This window comes from Tenebrio molitor, chromosome 8 (genome assembly GCF_963966145.1).
Source record: "Tenebrio molitor chromosome 8, icTenMoli1.1, whole genome shotgun sequence".
Lineage (NCBI taxonomy): Eukaryota > Metazoa > Arthropoda > Insecta > Coleoptera > Tenebrionidae > Tenebrio > Tenebrio molitor.
In genome coordinates this window covers 1,256,434-1,280,659 of record NC_091053.1, presented here as the reverse complement: position 1 = coordinate 1,280,659, position 24,226 = coordinate 1,256,434, and the positions used below count along the sequence as shown (strand labels likewise).

The 24,226-nt window shown below is 40.4% G+C and overlaps 1 protein-coding gene across 9 annotated transcripts in view; it reads right to left on the bottom strand.

Annotated features, from left to right (window-relative positions):
* CASK (peripheral plasma membrane protein CASK) overlaps positions 1-24,226 on the bottom strand; it is a 165,891-nt gene that overhangs the window by 138,932 nt on the left and 2,733 nt on the right. For 7 of the 9 annotated variants that reach the window (XM_069056590.1, XM_069056591.1, XM_069056592.1 and 4 more), the window contains exons 2-6: positions 9,527-9,639; positions 9,358-9,463; positions 8,568-8,645; positions 8,096-8,274; positions 4,071-4,142 (exon numbers count right to left, since the gene is read on the bottom strand). In XM_069056590.1, coding sequence (XP_068912691.1) covers positions 4,071-4,142; positions 8,096-8,274; positions 8,568-8,645; positions 9,358-9,463; positions 9,527-9,639 — 548 coding nt within the window. The remainder of the gene's footprint in view (positions 1-4,070; positions 4,143-8,095; positions 8,275-8,567; positions 8,646-9,357; positions 9,464-9,526; positions 9,640-24,226) is intronic. The other 2 variants (XM_069056596.1, XM_069056598.1) reach the window with 1 other exon arrangement.

Sequence of the window (24,226 nt, the reverse complement as noted above, 5' to 3'; positions counted from 1 at the left end):
AACGTTTCCTTCGCGGGGCTATATTTCATCAACAGAAGCTCTTTTCGTAGTAGTAACTGACCTGCCAAACCTTGACGTTCAAATGTATTTGTCAGTTCCGTCCAAATTTCAAATGCAGTTTCCTTGTCCTTTACATATTCCAAGTGACTGTCGGCCACTCGTTGGACAATCTGGGACTTGCACTTCTTATCCCTTTTCTTTAGTTGCTCCTTCTTTTTTACTTTATCTTGTGCCGTGATATCTGAGGCATCAACGGCTTCCACTGATGCATTCATCGGTGTTTCCAGGATGTCCAGGAGGTCGAGTTCATCAAGCAGAGTCTCCATGCGGAATTTCCAATTCGAAAAATTCGATCCGTCGAAGAGAGGGACCTTATTCTTGTCGTCGGCCATCGAACGTTGTTAGAACAAATTACGCGTATTTTTAAGTTCGTTAATTTACTTATGACTCTTATTACTCGTCGCGAACTGCGCTCACTGGGCCCATAACCTGTTGTGAGTGTGAACTCTTGAAAAGGTTTTATTTTAATTAATTGTTATTTTTGTTGTACATAGAAACCTTAGAGACTAAAACAAAACACAATATAAACCTACTTTAATTGCCTTTCTCAACAATAACAGATTGCAAATTTAACGAAAATAAACTCGCCGTTCCGTGAACTGAAAAAAATCCGAATTTCGCCCACCCTTGTTTGTACATAAATTAGCGAGTTGGGTGAGTCGCCCCCGAATTTCCCGGCGCGCTTTTCACTTTTCGCGCACCTCCAACGATTGTTAAATCGAACAAAAGGATATTCCCACTCGATAAAAAAAGAATCAGGGAGCGTCTGGAGAGCACCGGGGATATTTCACTTTTGGCCGCGCAAATCCGCGTGAAATAATAAACGAGACGTGAAGGAAAGTTCGTTCGGAAAAATCGGATGCAATTAAAATGTGTGCCGTTGACCAGAACGGTAATATTTTCTTTAATTCCATCAACAAAGCAACCCCGGTGAGCGCGTAATTAAGCACGGTAAATAAACCCACAAAAAGTCGTAATTGCACCGTTTTAATGGAGAAATAATTACTTCGCGGGCAGACAGCGAAAGCTTTCCACGACGAAACAACCAAGCCAGGTGTCCGAAATCTGAATGTTTTTATCAACTGGCAGTGCAGGTGCGACGAGGATTTAGCTGATGATTAATTACGAAGATGCGAATTTTTTACGATTTTACAAACGAGTTTTTGCGATTTTGTTGTCTGCTCAACGTGTTACAACGCTCTATTTTGAATCACACCAAGTGACTGTAAAAGGTTTGTGATGTTTATGTTGGCAACGCACATGTTGGTTATTCTGATGAGTGATGACAATTCTTCATGTGCTGTGAAAAACATGAACTCATGGAATTAATTGAGTGAAAAAAGAAACTGTATATTTTAACAAAACATAAAAATGAGTGTTTAGAAAAACTGTTCGAAATGATCGAATTGGAAAGTTTTCTTTTTCTTTTTTTTTGCAATTGGACGCAATGGGATCTCAATACCATTGTGGAGACCAAGTGCTGACCAAGTTCTATAATCCTGAAAATTATCGAAACCAAAATGGTGAAACCAAGCTTCATCACAAAAAAAAAAAAATGTTTTAGATGTCATAATTGAGTAAATTATTGTTGTGCCAATGACAAAATTAGATCCGTGGAGAAAAAATCAGGAGCCAAGGAATATTTGTAAGGATGTAAACGCATTTTTTCTTGGAGATTTTTTGGGAAAGTCCTAAAATGAAGTAAATTTGTTTTGTAAAGGGGTGAAAAAGGTTAATTGTTCATTCAAGTCTACTTGTTGGGATCAGCGACGCACGTAATTGTGTCGATTTCGTTGAACAATTTGATTAACATTTTCCACAACATCTGGTGTCACGTCCAGCAGACTTTCCTGTAGCTGCACTGGGAGTATTTAAAAAGCGTTCAACCACTCTTCCACGGTGCTGTAAGAAAACATGACATTCCACTTTTTCTGGGTACAAAAAAAGAAACTGATGATATGATATATTTCCAATAACAGTGTTCATCAATCAAACTTTGCCGAAGCTGTCTTTCAAATGAATTACCAACCTATCAAAAATAATCGCAAACTTTTATAGTCACCTGGTAGTGTTGGCGCCACAACGATAAAAAGAATCGTTTTATTTTTCCTGACATTACTAGTCAAAAAAGATATACAGGGTGATTTATAATAGGTGTAAAAAACTTTGACATCGTGTTCGGGAAGTCATTTTAAGAAAAAACTGTTATACAAATATTGGTGCTATTTTGCTTATTTACAAAACTACATCAGATTTAAAATTTATTGAAACAAATGATTTAAAATCTAGTAGCCATGGAAATAAACAACATAATTTGTGAAACAATTATAACTAGTTGATAGTCAAAATGAATGAGTTTGGTGCATCTGTATGGGTATTGTGATGGTAACGGTTTTCAGGTGTCTAGAGAGTATCGCCGAAGATTTACTGATAGACGTCGACTATCTCACAGGTTTCGTTATAGGCAAAATTTTTCTTTCACAGTAATATATTTTTCTAGTTAGATACCTATTTTTTGAAGTTGTACTTGAATAATTACTTCAATAAAATTTAAATCTGATGTAGTTCTGTAAATAAACAAAATAGGACCTAACATTTTTTTCTTAAAATGACTTCCCGAACACGATGTCACAGTTTTTTACACATGTTATAAATCACCCTGTATATACGGTGTCGCAAAATTAACGTATTCCAAGTCGGGGATCTTGTAGGGAAAAATCTCAGGAATCTCGAAAAAATAAAATAAAAAATATAGGGGGGGGTCTTTACAAAGATATATGGGTCTGAAGGTTCAAACTTTTCATTATGTTTTCTTCAAATAAAAAATATAAATGGTTGACATTCATTTTGAAATATGGTGAGGATGATTATGTAAAATATTAAAATATAAATGAAAAGACATTTTTTGAAAAAACAGCTTTATCTCGAAAAATAAGTTTTATTTTTCAAATTTTTGTTCAAAAGTGTACAACAGCTAGAATATTAATCAGGTACTTCTGAACAAATATTGGCAACTTTGATATTTTTTTCAAAGTGACAGCAATTTTTTTTAAACGTTCCCTACTAACTCAGAATACGATAATTTTAAGACACCCTGTATAATATACAAATTGTCTTAATTTATTTCTTATTTCAATTACTTTTTTTTCCTCCATAAAAACATTTTAAAGCTGTTTCTTGTGTAACATAAAGCTGACGTTGAATATTAAGAATAATTTATCTTTATTTTATTTTTTGCCACATTTCAAACATTTTTTGAAGAAATTTAATTTAATCTCCTATTTAAAAAACTCCAAAGTGGATAATTTCGAACTTGTTTATAATCCACGAGCCACCATTTATTGTCTCTGACGTGGAAGATGTTAGCATCAACGTGAGGATTTAGTAAATAAAGTATTGAACAAATCTGCACTTGTTGAGAACTGTTCCACAAATTTCAAACTAGGACCCGACACCAGACACCTGTTGGACAATTGTTGTGATACAAGAAAACACAGATTTTGTCCAGGATATTAATTAAACTTTCTCATCAGAGTAAGCACACTTGCCGTTACCAATCATCCAACCGTTGTATTTGTACAAATTAACCAAACAACCCAAATAAAACGCTCCATCATCATCATCATCATCATGATTTTGCTCCGTTTTTTCTGTCACGTAATTCACCACCAACATCGAAACGGCGAAAGTCTTCGGCAGTCATCCCCGTTGGACCCCCGACCGGCCTGCATCTCGCAACACTCGATGATTTTCGTATCGTGATTATGAAAATGATGTGTGAACAGGGCGATATTTCCGGTCAGCGGATAAAACAACGTGGCCAACAGACCGTGAGGAATCACACACAACGACGCCGAGGTCTCCCAGACCCGACAAAAATAAAACCACGCCTGTAACAAACACCACGATACAGTAGTCCTGCGAGACGGTCGAATTTCCCCATGACCTGTTGACCACGCGTGGTAACGATGGTGGGTGATGCAAGAGAAGCGCTGGCGAGTGTGGCTTACCAGCTCTGTCAGATTTTAGATACAGCTGACCCATAGGACTGAGGTTGGTCCGGTATTCTGACACAAGGCATTCTGCAGGCCGCCAACACATATTCAATGTATGAACTGGTATGCTGGTGTGACTGATCAATAGTCGAAGGCGAGGCGATCGGTTAAGTGACGATTTGGAAAACAAAAGCGGCTCGATTACGTGCACTCGGTTCAATCACAAAAGGAAAGATCGAACGGCGAGAGATGAGCTCGAAATTGTCGACGATCCACCTGTTGTTCGATCGATATCGAATTCAGGTCGACGCAATCTGCTGCAACGTCTAACGAGACGCGCTTTTACGGTGCTCTGATAAGCCCCACCCCCTCGACGTTGTAGACCAGCGGTTGGCGAACGTTTCAAGGTCGCCGCGACCGCGCTGCACAGAGTGGCGTTCGTGCGAGGTTTGTTGAGAATCGCTGGAGTCGAGGGATGGAAGAATCGACGCGATATCTTCTCGACCGTGCTACAGATCCTTGAACTTCATCAAAAAGTACTTAGCGTCCCTTTTTGACGTGTCTACGTCTGTTTGATCGATACCGCCGCCCGGTTTCGATACACAACGGCGGCGAGGACGTCATTTTTCAAATCCTCTAATTAATCAAACTGCCGAAATAAATTTTCGGTCCTTCCAAATTAGATGTTGCAAAACACGAGCGGGGCCCTTTAGATTCCGGTGGTCGCCCAATATCGAACGAGCTGGTCTCTTTTGTGCAACAATATCGTTCCGCCTGGCCGAATTAGCATACATTTGAATGCGATTCCGCAGAACGGCCAATTTCGAATTTCTTAATGTCACACGCGAACCCCGCCTTCGACCATCGAAACGACGACTTTTCATTTTCTCATTTCGACTTTTTGCCGACACGACCACCTCAAAAATAGAACGGCGGCGGCGACGACGTCCGTTGTTCATCGTGTCCAACTTCATTGATGGCCATCGGGGGGGGCGCTCGTTTTTTACGCAACAACCCCAGCCGGGGGTGGGGGAGAGAAATGGAGCGGAAGGTTGGGCGGCGGCGACCTTAACCGATATATCGAAATCGTGGGCCGTTCCAGGCGCTGTTTAATTTTCCGACTCCGGACTTTCCTTGTTTTATGAAATGTGTTTTCATCGTTCGCCGGTTAATCCGATTGCCCGGAGGATTGTTACTGTTGTGTGTCGGGGGGTTATTTAGGATGTGCTGATAAGGAAGTCTTCGCCAATTTCGGAAGCGGAAGACTGTTCGTTCTGTAATGAATTTGTTGGGGTCGTTCGAACGATGCGAAATTCAATCCGGGGACCGGAGGGATGGTAAAAAACGGGGCGCGAACATATCTTTTCTTCGACTAAAACCAGGAAGCATACGAATGTGGCCAAAGAACGAGAGTAACACAAGCGAAGAAATAGGAAAAGAAAAACAAAACAAAAATATTCTTGTTCGATACCTTCCTATAAAGTGAGTCTGTATCTCTATTTACCAGTGGGTGAAGATTTCTCTTTCGTTCACTTCACTTTCACTCACTGGTTTTCATTCTCACAAAGTTACAGACTCACTTTATAAGGAGGTATCGAACAAACAAACCGAATATGGCACTCGAGAGTAAAGCCGCTTTCGTTCACGTACACGCGATCGCGTGAACGAAAGCTTTGCCTTCCTCACTCTTACTGTAATTAACTATTGAAAAATAAAACTTGTTTCGTCAGATTATCGAAAGTTTTTGGTGCAAACTAAACATAAATAAAACCAATGACCAAAAAAAAAATCCAATCAATCTTTTGCTGAAAAAAAAATTCAAAATGTCAAATGTGAATCCAACGAATTCGATAAAAAAGTAAACGTGCTTTCATTAGTGTGTGTTATTTCCAATATCTGGAAATATTTTTCCTACTCTGTTGGTTTTTCCTTTATCAAAACGATACATTTTCTTATCGCTTCACCGAACCAAAAATCAACTAACAAAAAAAGGTTACAATGTTTTATAAAGAAAATTCGGTGTAGGATGTAAAAGTCAAAGATACTGCTTTGTAACCAACTAATAAAAATATAAAAGAAGCATCCTCGAAAACACTGTGGTATGTTAGAAAATTATGAACTCACATAAATTCAGTTTTTAGTCGTTTATCTATCAAAGGGAATATGTACCGAGTGACTATAAATGATTGAAAGAAAATAGTGGATTGGCAACACTGATGCAGTTGGTAGTGCAAGTCTTGTCGTGCATTATCTGTCAGTCATTTCTATTTAGGTTAGGTTAAGTCACGAAGTACATTGTCGATTTAGATTTTTTTGACGTTTGTTTCAATTTTAAAAATTACGTGTGTCATGCCAACGATGTCGCCAACTAAAGATTTCAAATGTCTTACCAACATAACAAAATAATTTTCAATCATTTATAGTCACTCGGTACTTATGTTGTCAGCCATGGACATCCAATCAAAATTAGTTTCCCAATTGTTATTGAAGAAAAAAATCGATTTATTTCTCTTGTTCTTATTTGTCATCTACTTATTATTTCTTACGTATTATTTACCGCCACACAGGTAATTTTACATTACCGCATACCGTGCGATAATAAACATTTTACCGCACCCCTTAGGATAAAGTAACTAAACCATAAAAAGTAAGAAAATCAAACGGGCGAATTGATTTGACACCCGATTTTTCTGGGAAGAGAACTGAAATAATGGCCGAAACTGCTACTTCTGAGTCCGAAGGCAGATCTTGCTACGCCGTTGTCATGATTTTGAAAACAATCACTGTGACTTTAATTTGAATTTTTTAAAACATTCGCAGATAAAATTTTGTACGCAATACGTTATTATCGCACTTGTGTGATTACACAAACTCGACAAGAGGCCTCATCTTGCAAACTTCACATCCGTACGATAACAACATCTGCATCCCTCTTGTTGCCCTTTTTTTTAATCCGACACCTAGTCATTCCTAGTCGTTCTCTCCCCGTCAAAATTTGTATTCCTTTTCCTACTTTTCCCATCGCTGTAGGATCACATTCGTATGCTTCCAACCCACGAAAAAACTCCCAAAAAAAAACCATCGAACATTTTTTGCACTCGTAGAAAGAACGTTTTGAACATCGATCGTTACAAAACAGGAAATCACTCTTCGTGATCCAAAAATAACGTACAAGATCGGGAATAAATACCTCGAGTTGCTCGCAAGTAACACGATCGCCTATTTACCGATAGCACCACTAAACCGAGTGCTAAACTTAGCACTTAATGGCCGGATTATTTTACAACAGCTGCCGCCATTTTCTGTTTATAATTGGGACGAGTTTCGAATTGCTTTTCAATCGAAAGCGGTGAACTTTTCCAGACCCCACTGAATTATCGAATCGAAAAACGGTGTCAGATGCGAGCCAGACCCGCCGTTCGGAATTCAAATTAGCCTCAAATGAATTTTAAATATTTGTCGGAGGAGCGAGTGGTGTCCGTTTTTGTACTCGGCGAATGTTCGACAACGTCCGGGCACTAATTAAATCGAAAATATTAGGATGAAAACATCGACACGGTAATTGTTCACTTTAACTACTTCTGGAATTTTCGCGTTTTTTCTGGCTAGACACCCTCAGGGCGTCCTTCTAGATCGTTTCCCACCATTCAAACCTTGCGCAAATGCCTTTTTTACTCTCTTGTTGTGTTTCAAGGTCGCGTCAAGGTCGCGCCAATGTCTTAGTATAACTCTAAAGGGTAAGGAAAATTCATTTGCACAGGGTTTGAATGGTGGGACACGATCTAGGAGGACACCCTGAGGCTGAAAAAACGCGAAAATTCCAGAAGTAGTTAAAGTGAACAATGACCAAATCGACTCCTTCCTGCACTTGATCCGAAACAAACAATCGTCAGTGCCTTTCGTGCGCTTCTTCAGGCCCAGATGGCGTCGCCGACGCTGCTTTGAGGTCGTCGTGTCGCCACAAATAAACAGGACGATGACGAACGTGAAACTGGGGTACGGGGTCCGGGCACGTGACAAACAATAAAACACGGACTCACCCCCCGGATTAGCCGGATGTCTATCCGGTAATTGGACGGCGACTCCGAAACCGCCGAGTTTTACGGGCGCCGAGTTCTCCTTGGTGGCCAACAGTATACATTCGGGCTTGATGTCCCTGTGGACAATGTCGTTCTCGTGGCAGTACCTCATGGCCTCCAGGATCTGACGCATGTAATGACTGGAAGAGGAACAGGTTAGACAGACGGGCGATGGAATACGTGGAATAATCTCAGCGGCGGCGGCGGCGGCGTGATTCGACACGGTCTGGTGCACCCTGGGGCGGAGGCTTCTGATCCCCGACGTCAACTGCCCCCGCGTCTGATTCACCTATTCAATTATTCACACCGGAAGGAACGAATCTCATCGGGGAGAGTCGCCTCCACCTTTCTTATTCCCAAATTGCACCCTGAACATGTCATCGTAAAAATGCGAGTTCACGTCTGCCGCCGCACGCACTAAACTCCGACTTGCCTAGCTACCGCCTCGCTGTAAACGAATCCCGAGGATGCCCTCCGTACCACTTCGTAGCAGAGGTCGGAACCGTCCATGCTGAAACACAGTGATAAATGATATTAGCGCACGTGTCCCGGACCGCACAAGAGTCACCGACAGCGAGTCCCGGGGGTTCCCGGCCGCGCCCAACCCCACGACTCTCTCTTTTGCCAGTTTCCGTCTTCCCCGTGGACTCGATCGCGAAGGGTAGGACGCGTCAGGTGTTCCGAGAGAAGTTTTTCGATTACGAATGATCGACAAGGAAGACCTTTCCTGCGCGTCGCGTGTCCATCTTGTTAGACTGATCGACCCTAGTTACGCCGAAGGTCGATCCAACGACCACACCACCAAACCATCAAAGTTTATTATCGGGATAGGGCGATTAATGACCTAGGTGCGACTCCGATGACGGAAAGCAGAAACGATTTTATTTTATTTAGCGAATATATCATGACGTTTCTTATATTCGCTTTGAGCCAAAACGGTGCAAGAACCGATCTAGGATCATGTGCGACCAGATGAGAATCCATAAATAAGCTTCGTGGATGGTTTCGCCGACGCGGTAATTTAAGACATTTTAAGAGTCCTGGAGAGGATAAACCTTTCGGGCTCGTATATCCTGGACGTGTTGATTGAGTTCTCCCGGGCGTATCGTCCTTGCCGGACTCAGTTTACCCACTTTTCATCCAACCGAAGGCGCTCCTCAATTTACATTGCTCACGTGAGCACGAATTTTACTATCTACAAGGACGATTCAAAATCTACTCACTATTCGAACACCATGTACAACATCCCCTCGGACGAGTACGTTTCCAACAGCTCGACTATGTGCGGATGCTTGAGCATGTGACATATTGTGGCTTCACGCTTCAGATCTGCAAAAAGAGAAGGCGGACAGGTGTGAAGCGGTTGGAAGGAAGGGAAACGGAGGTGCTCACCATCCGTACTCAGGCCTGGACTAGAAGTGAATTTTGCGACATCTACGATTTTGGCGGCGAACTGCTGACCGGTCTGACGATGGATGCATCGTCTTACTATGCTAAATGGTCCCCTGCAACAAAAGAAATAAATCGAATCAATTCTTCGGTACATTCACAAAATGTCTGTGAACTTTGCCGAAAATGAAAAGTTATTTTCTAGGTTAACAACAGCACACCGTTACTGTAAAATTGACGTTTCATTGACATTTCAGCGGAAAATCTGCTTACCAGTGGCGTCACGTTTGCCAATAAAGCTGGTAGATTATCCATTTTTGTCTCCATTATCAGATAATAATAATAATGCTGTTTTCTTTTTGATCGCTTTGTAGATTTCTCGATAACCTTGTTCGAAATAATTGACCTCTTAAGTGCCACTTTCAAAGACCGCCAATTCAGCAAATAAGTCCAAGAGAATTTTTTAAATATTTTTCTGATGTTTACGGTAATCTCTTCTACACCGTAATGCACCGTTAGTACGCTATTTTTGGGACACCCTGTATATTATTTGAATTTGCAAGTACTCGACGTTTCCAGTTTTCATTTACAGATTGTTCACTGGTTTATCGCTCCGCCTTCGCTCCGATATTTCCAAGGTCACAGCCCATGAGAGAATCCAACACCTATACTAACTGAGAAACTTATTCGTTTCTTTTTTTTTGAGATGCTAGCAGCCAATGGGGAACTTCTTTTCGCAGATGTACTGGATTGTTTGTCAAGCTTCGTTGTAATTTTATTCGTGTGGAAAAATGTGTATATCATATCCAAACATTAATAAAGTGTTATACACAGTTTGTTTTTTTTTTAATCTTCACAAAAGATAACATTAATATTTTAGAATGACTAGAATATCCCCTTAACAAAAATATTTTGCTCCATTTCAGAGACAGTCGAATGTGGAAATAACACGACACTGCGTTCACCTTCAAAAGACATTTTTTTACTTTAATTACTTTACCGCCTCATTCATTTTTCCAAATTCTTTGATCCTCCCACAAAATAATAACAAACGTAAAATCACAAAGGAAAAATTCTCCTTGACAAAGTTCTTATTTACATGAATAATAAATAAAATTTTCCTTTGCTTATTGAGTCAATGCCGAATTAATAATGCAACCGTTGTGAAACGACTCCTTCATTATTTATCCCACCTCTGATTTCTTACTTTCTTCTTTTGGAAGTTAGTTCAGTTTGTAAATTACTCTTAACGAGACCCAAACGAATATAATGATTATTTTCTAAACTGTGAGCTTTTGACCAACACACTACCACGTACATGATATTTTGTAAAAGAAACTTCTCTCCACTTTTTTTTTCTTTTTTTTTATAGCCTTTCCCCTTTCACTACTGGCCTATCAGGTACCTTGCGGTCGGCTTGTTTTTCCTCTCTTTTTTTTCCTTATGGGCGGCGGGGCTCCGGGGTACTTTCCGCGGCCACCCACGCCCACCCTCTCTTCTCCTTTCTGGACAACACAACATCCATGGGAGGTCCATCCGGCCTGGGATTTGAACCCTGCTGACCTCGCGGTGGTGTCGGAAGAGTGTCGCTCTTCCTTCCACCACCCTACCATCAGCCCCTGAAAGACATACACACACATCCATGGCCCGGCGGAGGATCCTTCCTTGGAAAAAATCCTCCCCCTTCGGTGAGATTCGAACCCACTAGCGCCGGGACCGCGACCTCGGAGCACTGTCTGCGACAGCCATGCGGCCACCGAGCTCCCTCCATTTTTGTTTAATTAAACAGCCATCAAAACAAATATTTCACTCGACCAAAACCTATGTGTAATTTCACCACAATAGCTGAAATAACATGACGCAACACGTAAAAAGCTCTTTGCCTGAAGCTACAAAAAAAAGCGTCGTGTTATTTTAATTAATTACCGGAATTCGAACCAACTTCATTTCAACTCTGTGAAATATTGTTTCGAAATATTCCGACAAAGCTCGTTGGAAGAGTGCTCTCGTGTGTCGTTCTGCTAATTACTCTTAAGTTTCAACGACAGATCCGTTCCATACGTGTTCGGTGATTAAAAGCGACGCGCATTCCTCTCTCGAAATATTTTCCGCAAACGATTAGGTACGCCTTGTTGCCGGCTTGCGGGCTTTCGCCGTTAAATATTCAAAAAGCGCTTTTACCGCAACAAAACGTAACCAGAATTTACGGTACTTTTACGAGCAGACGCCGTTCCGTGATCACAAAAACTTAACGTGAAACTTTAATCCGGCGATAATTGGTCGCACGCATCACGCGAATAAAAAAACTGAGAGCTTGAAAGCTTCCGAAAAAAACAAATGAGTGTGTTAGGACATCATCAACAGGCTAATTAACCCCTTTCCGTCCCCGGAGCCAACTTGCCGCCACTACTCCGGGTGTGTTTCTCGGTGGTAAGTTTCGCGCGGCGAGCTTTCAACAACACCCGAACTTTTACAGCCAGTTTAACTCCCCTAACGTCGCTTAAATAATTCCGACATTAAAAACAAACGACGATTTTATTACTTGTCGGAACAAGTCGATAACGTGGAATGAGCTTGTTTCAAGCAACATGTCCGAACCGGAACCTGGCGAAAGCTCTCTCTCGCGGAGCGCCAAAGTTTTAATTCGGTCTCGCCTCGAAGGACCCAACTAATTCATTCGTTTTGCGATTTTAATCCAATTTGCTATTTCTTTGGGCAAGTTTGTTTTCAAACCGGGAATCAGATATGAATTAGTGAAGACTCGTTAATTCAACAGCTAATGACGAGATAAACTCCCGCGCTGAAAGAGGGTGACTCCGGAATAAATTGACAATTGAGTTTAAATCCGGTGAATTAGTGACACGGCGCGTTGTCTACTCGAAGATAGGAAGGAGCGATAATGGGCTTGAGTGATGTACACGTGTTCCTACATTTTAACTGGGAAAGCGCCACGAAAAACGGATACTGGAAATAACAAGGAGAAACGAAAAACATAAATTAAAATAATTAGCTCCGTCCGGGATGAAATTCACTTCGTGCGAATTTTCACTTGTCTCTCCTGGTTAAAATCTCTTAGCGAGAGCAAGGTTCAAAAAAGTTTCTCGGGGAACATCGTACAGTAAAAATTTTTACGGACATTGTGAAGGCGTCATGTAAAAAAATTTTATTCGATACCTCCCTAGAAAGTGAATCTGCATCCATAATTACCAGTGGATGAAGGTTTCTCTTTCGTTCACTTCACTTTCGCTCAACGTTTCTCGCTCACTGGTTTTCATTCACTCGTCAATTTTTCCAATTCTTAGTGATAATGTAATTGTGATTTTTTGGTTACAGACTCACTTTAGGTACGGAACAAAACCAAATCAAGCACTCGAGAGTAAGGCCGCTTTCGTTCACTTGAATTCGCGTGAACGAAAGCTTTGCCTTCCTCACTCTTGCTGTAAATAACTATTGAACAAGAAAAAAATGAAATTATGTTTCGTATACTTCTCAATCTCAGTCCTCGTATTTGAACAAACGAGTAACGAAACTCGCCGAAGGTGTTGAAAAAGAAGAAACTAAAAATTCAGACATTCCTGACGACGACGCTTGATGCAACAACCTGTTGCAACAGACAAAGAAAACAATCGGGAGCACAAGATCCAACCGTACAAGAAAAATATTTTGAAACAGGTCGCAGAGAAAATTCACCTAGACGGAGAGCCTGAAAGCACCGAAAGATGCGACACAGCTTTGTACATTTTTGACACCCATTCCAAATTAATGTCGCAACCGCTTCCGCTCGACGTTAGTTCAACCGTTGCGTACCGCTCGCGTCCACTTTCCCAATGAGATGTTCGCACCGTAATAGGCGTTCAAATGGATGGATATCTGTCGTCATATTTAAATCACCACAATGAAATAGGAAATTACAATCGGTGCACAATGACGATTGACACTAATAACTGACGCGATGCGAAATCTGCCCTCCCCTATAATACCGCAATCTGGGGAACGCACGGTGTAATCGTCAATAAATCATTTACCTGTGAATGGGTATGTGCCGCGTCAATTTTCAAAAGACCATCAAATCCTGTTCATTTTATCAGTGAATCAATCTGTCAACGTCAGCAAAATAGCTCTATATTGTTTCTTACGTATCGATCTGCGGCAGTGGCGGCGGCGGCGGCGGCGGTGCTACAACAAGTGTCTGACGACGAAATTGCCCTCCACCTATGCGGCGCGGTTCGATTTCACAGTCGTCAGACAAAAGCGGCGGCGATAATTTATCGGGGGGGAGGGAAAGGGGGGGGGGGGCGAAGTCGTTTACGCGGATTAATTCGATTAAAATTAAACGAGGTTTTTGTATTGGACGTTTAGCAAACAACCGATTGCTTCGGATGCCTTTCGGTTTCGGCAACGCACCTTCCCCACCAACTCATCGCGACGACGATAATTGTTGTGTACGACATTGCAAATCGAATCGGGATGTTGTAAATGTTCGAGACAGAGATCCGCAACAGCCACTTTCCCGGCTCCGCGCCCCGTCGGATATCGGATTAGGGTAAACCCGCAAACTATTCCATATTTACGAATCGAACATAAAGCGACAGACGATAATGAAATGAAATCCGAGACGACGAATTCTCGAATCTTCCCTTTTGAAAAAGTTAAGCGACATTATGTTGGGGGGTGCGTAGACGACCACCCCCTTTCCCCAAGATACTATCGATTCGAGACACACCATGGGTCCTTCCGATCACCCAGATCGTATTAACCGAAATTAATTGGTTCAATTATCGAGGGAGGGATAGCTTCTCGGAAAATTCAAAAATGAATCGACGTGACCTTCGATCGATCCGGTTCGTGATTTATCAAGAGCACCTTAAAGAATTAGGTGACTCCCTTCCCTTATTAGCCGAGTTCTCGGATAAATAACGTCACCCGAGCCTGCTAATAGAAAGAAGGATAATGGCCGATCCTTCGCTCTGTTCCACCTTGCCAACCTACCTAACTGGCTGGCTGAATGCGATTGCAAAGAAAACGGAGAAAACCGGGGTGCCTCGCCGCCATTAGGACTTATTGTATTGTCGACGCTGCTTAAAATACAGATTTCCTCCGAATGTTATCAATTGCTTTTAAACCGTGCTCAAAGTTTGTATTACGAATCGGCAAAAGGGGAGCTCCTGCCTGCCTTTCCAAAGAGAGGATGTAAAAATGCAATAACTTTATTTGGGTACACAGTAGAGATGATCCGATTGTTGAACACCCAAATAAAGGCTCCAATAAAAAATATGGAAAATCAATCGGCTTTTGGCGCTGCAATCTTTGCAGACAAAAAGTTCAGCATAAAAATTGATTTGCTAATATGTAATTGTTAAACATACAAAAAAAAACAAAAAAAAAAAAGAAGCGCGGTCTTTCCTATTGTGGTACACACCATATAGCAACAAAAATTTTAGTTGTAGAAACAAAAAATATACAGGGTCAGGCACGTATACGCAAATCAGACGCGTGATTTATGGCCCAAATGGTATAATTTGCCAACAAAAGGACCATTCACTATTAGCAACACGTAATACATATACTTTTTTTAAGTCGATATTCCCCCATTCCCATTTAACGTTTCATCTGTCGATTAACAAAAGAACAAAGCAATAATTCCGGCTGTTAAATGAAACATCCGCTTCATTGTGATGGGAATAGCCGCACGGACGCCAAAATTACAAAAATAGTCTGTTTACAAGCGTTACTACGAGTCCGTCGATAGTTCCGCCAACTTTAATAACGCCGGATAAAAAATAGAGCAAATCTCCGGAGCCGTTCCGGACTTGGACGGAAACGTACCTGTGCGAATAATTAAAATTTCGAGGAAGGATTTATCGGTTCCCCGGAGGCGTCGCGACACCCATCAACCGGATCGTTTATTTAATAACATTCCTCCGGGCAATATTTTCAGGATAATGAACCGCGTCTGAGATCGGGGACGCGACGTAACTATGAAATTATGCGTTTTAATCTCGACGGACCGCGTCGAACAGGATAGCGCGGGCGGGGGGGTGTCCTTGACGAATACGCAAATTCGTCCTGATACAGATGTAAAACATGGCGGTCGGAGTCACGCCAACTATTCGTGTCAATTTGCCACGTCAAAGGAGAGACGCCGGCCGAGTCCTAAACAAACCTTTATCCTGATCCTGTACTCGGTCCATTCAAATTTTATAATTCGGGACTCAAACAGACCGAGTACATAGACGACTGTATCGTCGTAACTTGATTCCCCAAATATTCCCGGGACGGCAAGACATTGTTTTGGCTTGTCCAAAAAACACCAGGACAACCAAATAAGAATAAAAGGTAAATATTGTATTTTACAAAAAAATGTACAGGGTGTTATTGAAAGTTGTACAGATATTTTAACCACGAGCTACTGGCTTCACGTAGAACTCGAAAAAAATATTTAAAAAAATTCTATATCAAAAAATAAAATTACATTTATTTTTTGAGATACGATTTTTTTAAATTGCTTTTAATTTTCTACGTTGTCCTACAACCTCGTAGGTAAAATTTCGGCAAATTTAAAAAATACACCCTGTATATCATGTTTTATAAAATGTACGCCAATGCGAAGTAACCTATAGGAAATATGCTTTAAAACAAGGAAACCGCATTGGTGTACGTTTTATAAAATATGATATACAGGGTGTATTTTTAAAATGTGCCAAAATTTTACCTACGAGGTTGTTTGACAACGTAGAAGACTAAAAGCAATAAAAAAAAAATTGTAGCTCAAAAAATAAATGTCATTTTATTTTTTGATATAGAATTTTTTGCCAGTAGCTCGTGGTTAAAATATCTGTACAACCTTCAATAACACCCTGTATGTAATTGTAACAGCAGACAAAGCCTTCCACGATAAATCTGTTTTCAGAATGCACCATTTCGTAGGGTTCCCTTCGAAGAACGAAGCAGTAGGGTCTGGTTTCAAGGACCAACACCTTCCGCGGGTCTAAATTTCCTTCCGGTGCGTTCTTAAATAGCGATAATAGATTCGTGACGAGTCTTTTGTAGCCTCCTTCACCTATTACTTTTTTAATATAGCAACAACCAATCTTGAAACGCTCGTGGAATGATGAAGAATATTGGATTATAAGGATGAGGACGAGTCCGATGAAATTTTCCGAGTTAAAAAACGCGACGATGCGATATGGAGTTCGGAACGGTGAAATTAGTTTTTCGTACCGATCCGTTCTGAGATGGACAGCGGAGGTGGATCGTCCTTCTTCTCGACAGGCGACGTCTCTTTTATCCTCGCATCACGTTCCCTTCGCAATAAGCTTATGCCTAATGCTTTCATAACTTTAAACAACTTCCGGATCGGATGGCTCCTTAATTTCCTACGGAAAAAAATCCATCGTTTCCTCCGCCCAAGGAGAGAAGGTCCTTCGGACTATCTCGAACTCGACACCGCGGAACTGTAATTATCCTTTTTTCCACACACTGAACACGTTTTAATTCGTTTCATTACTTTTTGGCCTCCTCAACTCTAAATGACATTTTTACACATTTTGAACAGCTAGGGTATCTTGATTTTTACACACTAATCATTTTACCGCACGGAGTGTGTAAAATCAAGAAAATTTTAAGCTTTCTGGAACCTCCAAGAAAATGTTTAGCATATCGCAAGTAAAGTCCATTTATACTAAGACAAGATACCGCTACCATTAATCCGCTCAGTTTTCAAAAATTAACAGACATTAATTGTTTTCTTCGAAAGTCTGATGGCGCTATCTTGTGGTGTAAATCGTAAGCGTGTCAGTTATCGGTATAATAGATAACTTTCTGCCATTTCATTAAAAGGATTAATACATTACTAATGCGGTAGGCATTTTACATCGCTCGGTGTTTGTTAAAACACTCCCGCTGCGCGCTCGTGTTTCAATCTACAAATCTCGCGCTGTAAAATGTAGCCTACCGCATATGTAATGTAAAAACTATTCCAATTCAATCTAACCTGCAACAACCTCTCTAGAGTAACGTTTATTGATTCAAACTGAACCATGAGTTTTATTTAAAATGTAATTATTTTAAACATTCTGTTCCTTTAAAATAAAACTTGGGGGATTATTTTTGTAAAAGAGATAAACCGTGTCGTGTCATACAAACGAATCATTAATGTTTTACAGAACATCAGGGTTTACGTGAAAGCCGTAGCGAGTAATGTAAAAATAGAACAATAAATAACATAGATCTACATTTGTCTTCCACCCACTTAGCTAAATACACTTTTCTCTGAAAAATTACTAATGATATGTAGGCACCAGTACAAACAAAATAATGTTCTGTTTTATGATCTTTACCTTTCGTATTTACGTATCGATCATCGAAAAGCAACAATGCGTGAGTGATTTCTACAAATTTAGTATTTACACTGGAAATTGAACAGTAACGACTTGTGTAGTAGAATCCTTGAAGCCAGTTTGTTGGAAATAAAATGCTTAATAAAAGGTTAGTACATTTTGTACAGCACCTCCACACAAAATCCTCTTTCTTTGAAGATTATTATCAACAAAAATCCAATTCTTCGAATTAATTACAAAAGTAAATCAACAAAGGATGTGATAATGATAAAGCACGTCTTCGTTTTATGATCTAACCAGAAAAACTTAACTTTTTTTGAAGTGAAAACTTGTTTAGACGCACGACATTATTCCCGGGCAGTAAATTGGTTTTACCGTCACGCGTCACATCACACGCCCCGAGGTGAAAGGCTCATTCGCCGAGCGAGCGAGAAACAGTCAAATTTTGAGTGGAGATTTTAATATCAAAACCAAGGTTATTAAACAAAATATATTACGATTTTGGCAAAGAACTCTTTATTTTCCAACAAGCTCGATTAAACTAGTCAGTAATCAAATACTCTTGACCTAACTTATTTTTACACTGACGCTTAACAGCAGTACATAATAACAGTGTTTTTGAACAGAGCAAGTTATTTGCAGTACATTTCAGTGCTTTGGAGAAATCTAAAAATACAAGAGCTAAATCGATTAATTCTTCAAATTACATACATCAAAATATATCGCGCGTTCAAATGAAATCCTGGGCTGAGTAGGCGTTGGAAAAAGTAAACCGTTTAGAACAGTGTAAAGTTTAAATTTCCCGCCGTTTCACACGAATGACATAATTGAACATGTCTGTTTTCAGCAAACGGTGTCCTTAGATATTTGCTTCGAGAGTTGGAATCGTTAAGTTATTCCATTTTTAATCTAAAACATTTCAAAGAAAGAAAAAAGAAAGCTTTTTTGGATCAAAATTTTAGGTTAGCTGTCAACATGCTCCACGCTGTAAAAAGGCACAACAATTGACGGTTTCCAACGCCTTCCCGATATTACTATCTCACGTTTTCATTTATTCTAAATGTAGTATTTACGGTTAACAACAATGTTGTGGAACATTCTGGTAGAAAATTACAAAATCGATAAAACTCTTGCTCATATGGTAATATGAAACAACACGCTACGGCAGTCAATATCTAGGCGTTTCGCCAACCGAGTCGGCATCCTCAATGTGTACACGGACACCTCCTCGCAGACTTTGCACTCGTGTCGAAAACATCATTTTAGATCAGCATCGACGAAAACTTTTCGACAGAAAAACCAAAACAAATACGTACTTCTTCGAGTAAACATCTGTTGCCAGACTTTTTCGCCACTTTGAACCTCCCCCTCCCCTCGACGGCCATTCCTCCAGGTTAAGAACTCGATCAACATTCAGCGCAACTCGCTCCTCTAAAATCACAAGTTCGGAATGGGAAAAAGACCGTTAACGTTAAATCACAAATTTCCCACCCCCTGCCGCCCCTTCGGCGCCCAGAAGCGTTGCGTAAAACGCAAACGAATCCAGAGACGTGGCGTTGCCCCCTTATTAGCCTCGCTTTATTACAACGTAAATGGATGGTAAACATGGAAAAGTACATAAAGCGAGAAATAAAATTTTAAATTACTCCGCACCGAGCCCGGATCATATCTCCGGCGATAAAAAATTTTTACATCGGTCTTAACCTTCATCCCTCTCTTTCGCCGCATCCTACATTAATTCCAATCGTTTCCTGATTGGCGGTCGACGTTCTACGTGATCTACGTCTTATGAATGGAATTTTCTCCGGTGTTTGTCGACGGTGACGAATAATAAATTTGCGTTTTTGCCTCAACTGTGACCCGCAATTTTTTTCACTCGCCTATTTCATTACGAATTTAATCGGTCGCCGCGATAAATTTCCTCTCTGAATCAAATCTCGGGGGTCTCGTACGTTTTTCTTTTTTGCAAATCGATCCGAACCCCAAAAAAAAAACAAAACATTCGCTTCCAGAACTCCTGGAATGACCACAACGAATGTCAATTGGAGTCGCTCAATAAAATTTGATTTGGATAATAATTGATGCTCGTTGTGGTAATTGGTGCAGGTCCGAATTAAATCTCGTATGAAATGCTCGCTTCGTCCTGTACGAATGAAAAATATTTCATGCGGGAGCTTCTCCCGAATTACTAATTGGAGTAAATGGCTCTTTTAAAACTAAAACCCCCTAAATGCGTCGTAAAACGACCGGTTAATTGGGAAATATTTTAGGTGTGTGTGTGTAGTGTGGTGCCCGCGTGGCGTGCAACTAACTAGCGTTTTTTGGAAAACTGCAGATTTTTCGTTGTTTTGTTTGGTCGTTGAAACCTTCCCGGTTTGTAATTTCGGCGAAAACGTAAACAATACGGTTTAAACCTCATCGAAAAAAAGCACATTCACTCCGCTTTATTAAACATATAAATGTGAAAATTATTTTTTTCATTTGATGCTAATGAAGGTCGAAAAAGGTCACCCGAAGGTGAAACGCCCCGACAAACCCAGGAAATTATTTCGTTTTCCATTAAATAAAAAGCTCGTTGCTCAATTTCCCGATGAAAATACCAAATAACCCTAATTAATGTTTTTTTCATGCACGTCGTAATGCCCCGATCCATCCGATTTGAAATTTTAATCGAAAACAATGTTTGTTTTGCTTTCGGGTCCCCACACATCCGAGTGGATTTTCCGTTTCGGTCGATTCCCTCCGGACAAACTTTTTTATAAGAATCGCATCTCTTATTCCACACCAGCGACAATGCTTTACAAGAATGTTTTTCGACAGGACGCCAGCAAAAAAACAACGTATTCCCGGCGCTGCCAACAGCCATTTAGTTCTCACATAATGTTAGCGTCAAGGCGAACTGATCCGCCCGGAAAAAAGGCGCAATAATTTATTCGTTCGTTTCGCGGAATCGTTATAATTTTCGTGGGCAACGACTGTTTCATGCCGGAACATCGCCGGGGGGCCGGAGCTTTTGAATAAGCACGGACGAAAGCACGAATTCCTATCTATATACGGTTTCGAGCTTTTGCCAGACGGGTTCATAAAAGCTCCACTGACAACCGCACGTCGGATTTGTCCGGCCGAAAGTGCGCTGAAACCATCAAAACTTGCCAAACGCAAGAATTCGACCAATGATGCATTTTCAAGGATGTGTGTACAATCCTATGATTAAAGTTGTTATTTGCGTTACAACGTCTTTTAATACGAATGTCCGGCTCGAAGGACCGATGTTTGACTCGGAGGTCGAATGTCGGATTAAACGACGCCGTGTCTATCCCGGTGGGGTTTAGGATGTAGAAAAATGTTGCAAATCTTGTCCAGATTAAGATAGAGAAGAAACTGTCGCACTCGTTGCATTTTCCGATGTTTCACAACCATTAGAGATTTTTCGCCGCCTCCTCTCGAAACCCACGCGACACTATTTTTAACGACATCCCACAGGATCAAAATTCATCCTTGTCCACGCCGCATCCTTGTCGTTGGTGTGTCCTAGATCGGCTTTTGATGGACCATCAACGATTCCAACGGCACACAAGTGAATATGAGAGAATGATAAGACCTGTAAAGTGACCACCCCCGGACGAACCGAAGCGCTCCACTTACCCTTTTAAAAGGGAGTAAAACTCTTCAGTGTCGACCGTTTAAGCGGCCATAAAATCCGCACGGAATTAGCCCGAAATCACGTAACGAAATCGGAGAATCAGACGTAAACTCGCGTCGTAATTTAATTTGCATGCAAAAGGGGGTGGATGTAATGTGAGTCATGGGTGCACAAATAAGAACACGCACGTGTAAAATCACCGCGTTTGTTTGGAATGACGCACATTTGCATAAACGTAAAAGGGCGACGAGTTAAAATTGCACGAGGATCGGCCATCCGATGATGAAAAATTTGTCGACTGGAGGAACAAAAATGCGAACTCGTTCGTCGTTATCGGACGAGCGAAAAACGCATCAGTCAAAGAGGACGACAGTTCTGTGTCAAAATCCCACTCGGCCAGTTGGGAGTTGTCACAAAAACTTCTTCGAGACGCGAAGCGTTCCAAACTTCTGAAACGATTAACTCTTTGACATCCTTTGAAAGTCTAGACACGCTTTGAGTAGAGTTCGTTCTATCGACTTGAGAAGACAATGTCTGGGAAGGCTTCCAGAAAATGAAAATCTCAACAATTGCGGTTGGAACATGAAAGAAGTTTGAGGTATTTGCCATGATCGGGTCGAATTTACTGAAAAAATTATGTAAAAAATGCTACTTTAACCGCGTCCATGATGACAACGAATGGGATATCACAGAACTCCTCACGAGAGTTGAGGAAGTTCGTTGGAGTGCAAGATGGTGCAAAATCACATACTGCAGGATTTGTTGGTCAATATTTAGACTGCGTGGGAATTTACTGAGTGGAATCGCCAGCTCCTGTCGTAATAGAGAATCTTAGGGGATTTATATACAGGGTGATTCAAGTTTTTCCGCCAGCGCGATTTATCCTATTAAAAAATTAGCAAAAATTACGAAACGTTAGGGTTACATTCCCTTGATATAAGGCTTCAAATGTGTGCAGTCAATTTTCCCGTATCACTTCATTCGGAACCATAAATTTAAAAAAAAACGATTTTGAGAAAAAAAAAAATTTTCGTACACGCTCATAATTCAAAATTAATTCAAAGAACACATTTATGAAATTCGCATCAAAATAAAATGACTAGTTTTTGACCAAGATTTACAACTACTTTGTCATAAATAAATACCTCAGTGTTGGTAAACATCTGTTGACGACTTTTCTAGTAATTCTTTAGTCCGGAAACCACCCGGAGCCGACCCGGAAATCGTCCACAACTATCATTCCACTCACGTATGCTCTAAAGCAGCCTTTAGGAACGAATAACCTCACTTCACATGTTGACATATTGTATCAATGTTCTTATGGGTGACAGTAATAAATTTCAAACTGTAATTTGCAAACGTCAATCATAATGACAATAAAGGTTAAACTACACCCAATTTTTGTGAAATGACAGGAAATGGGTGGGCGAAATTTTTTGGCCGCAATGGTACATATTCGAATTTGAATGTAGTCGACGTTTTTGGTTTTTATTTACTGATTTTTCACTGGTTTATCGCTAGCGCCTTCGCGCAGATATTTCCAAGGTCACAGCCCATGAGAGAATACAACACATCTACCAGAACTATTTCGAAATTTTCTCTTTTTCCAATTTTTTGTCACGCGAAAGATTTAACAAAAACGAAAAAACCAATATGTACTTCTTCATTTTCAAAATGTTCTCATTCTCATTTTCAATTTTTTTTTTTTTTGATACTGGCTACACGCACTCATACTGGTTGAGAAACTTGTTCGTTTCTTTTTTTTGAAATTAGCATGACAGTCATTTGCGAACTTTTTTCGTGGATTAAATTTATTTGTTTGGAACAACTTTTACATCCAATATATCACAATAATAATAAAGTTGTACACAAAACACGACAGTAAAAAGTTTTATAGTTTCTTTTAATCCCCACAAAGGGTGAAACATCATATTCTAGAGCAAAATACCTCCTCAATAAGTAGTTACACTATGTAAAAGTTTATATCGTGAGTTGGGTCGCCAGCTCCTGTCGTCTCAAAAATCTTAGGAGATTTATGTGGAAAATGCTTTTAGTCTAGACTTCACCTAATAATAATAATCTATGAAAAACATTCTCAGTTGTAGCTTAACGCTTTCAACTCCCACGCTTTGGAACTTAGCGTATGGACTATTCTAGAATTCTTCTAACGGGCCTTCAAATAAATTTATATTTAGAGCAACCTATGGAAATTCAATTGTTTGCAACATTTTTCCAGCGTAGAAAATGACACAAGAAACGAGATAAAATTAGGTTAGAAAATATTTTTATTTTTTGTAGTGCATTCTCCCTATTGCCCCTCCACGGAATATGACAATATGAAATTGGGAAAAAGCTTACTATACTCCGGAGGATAATTGGTTAGCTACAAAAATTACTTTACACTGTTAACAGAATTAGAATGCCGCCTACGCCTACTCTAAATATTATTTGAAGGCCCGATAGAAGAGAATGGAGCAAGAGGCGTCCCAAGAAAGCACATCATCGCACGAAGTTATGATATTTCCGACACTGATTTGTCCCAGACCATCAAAATTGACACGCAGTAACTCATTCAAACAAATGAATACACTTTTCTACACAAAAATAAAAGAAGAAGTAGATTTTGACAGCCCCACCTTCTTTCGAGGACCAAATTTTCAATCATTTGTATCTCGAATACGAAAAAACTTCTATAAGAAATTTTTTGTCTATGACTTCTTC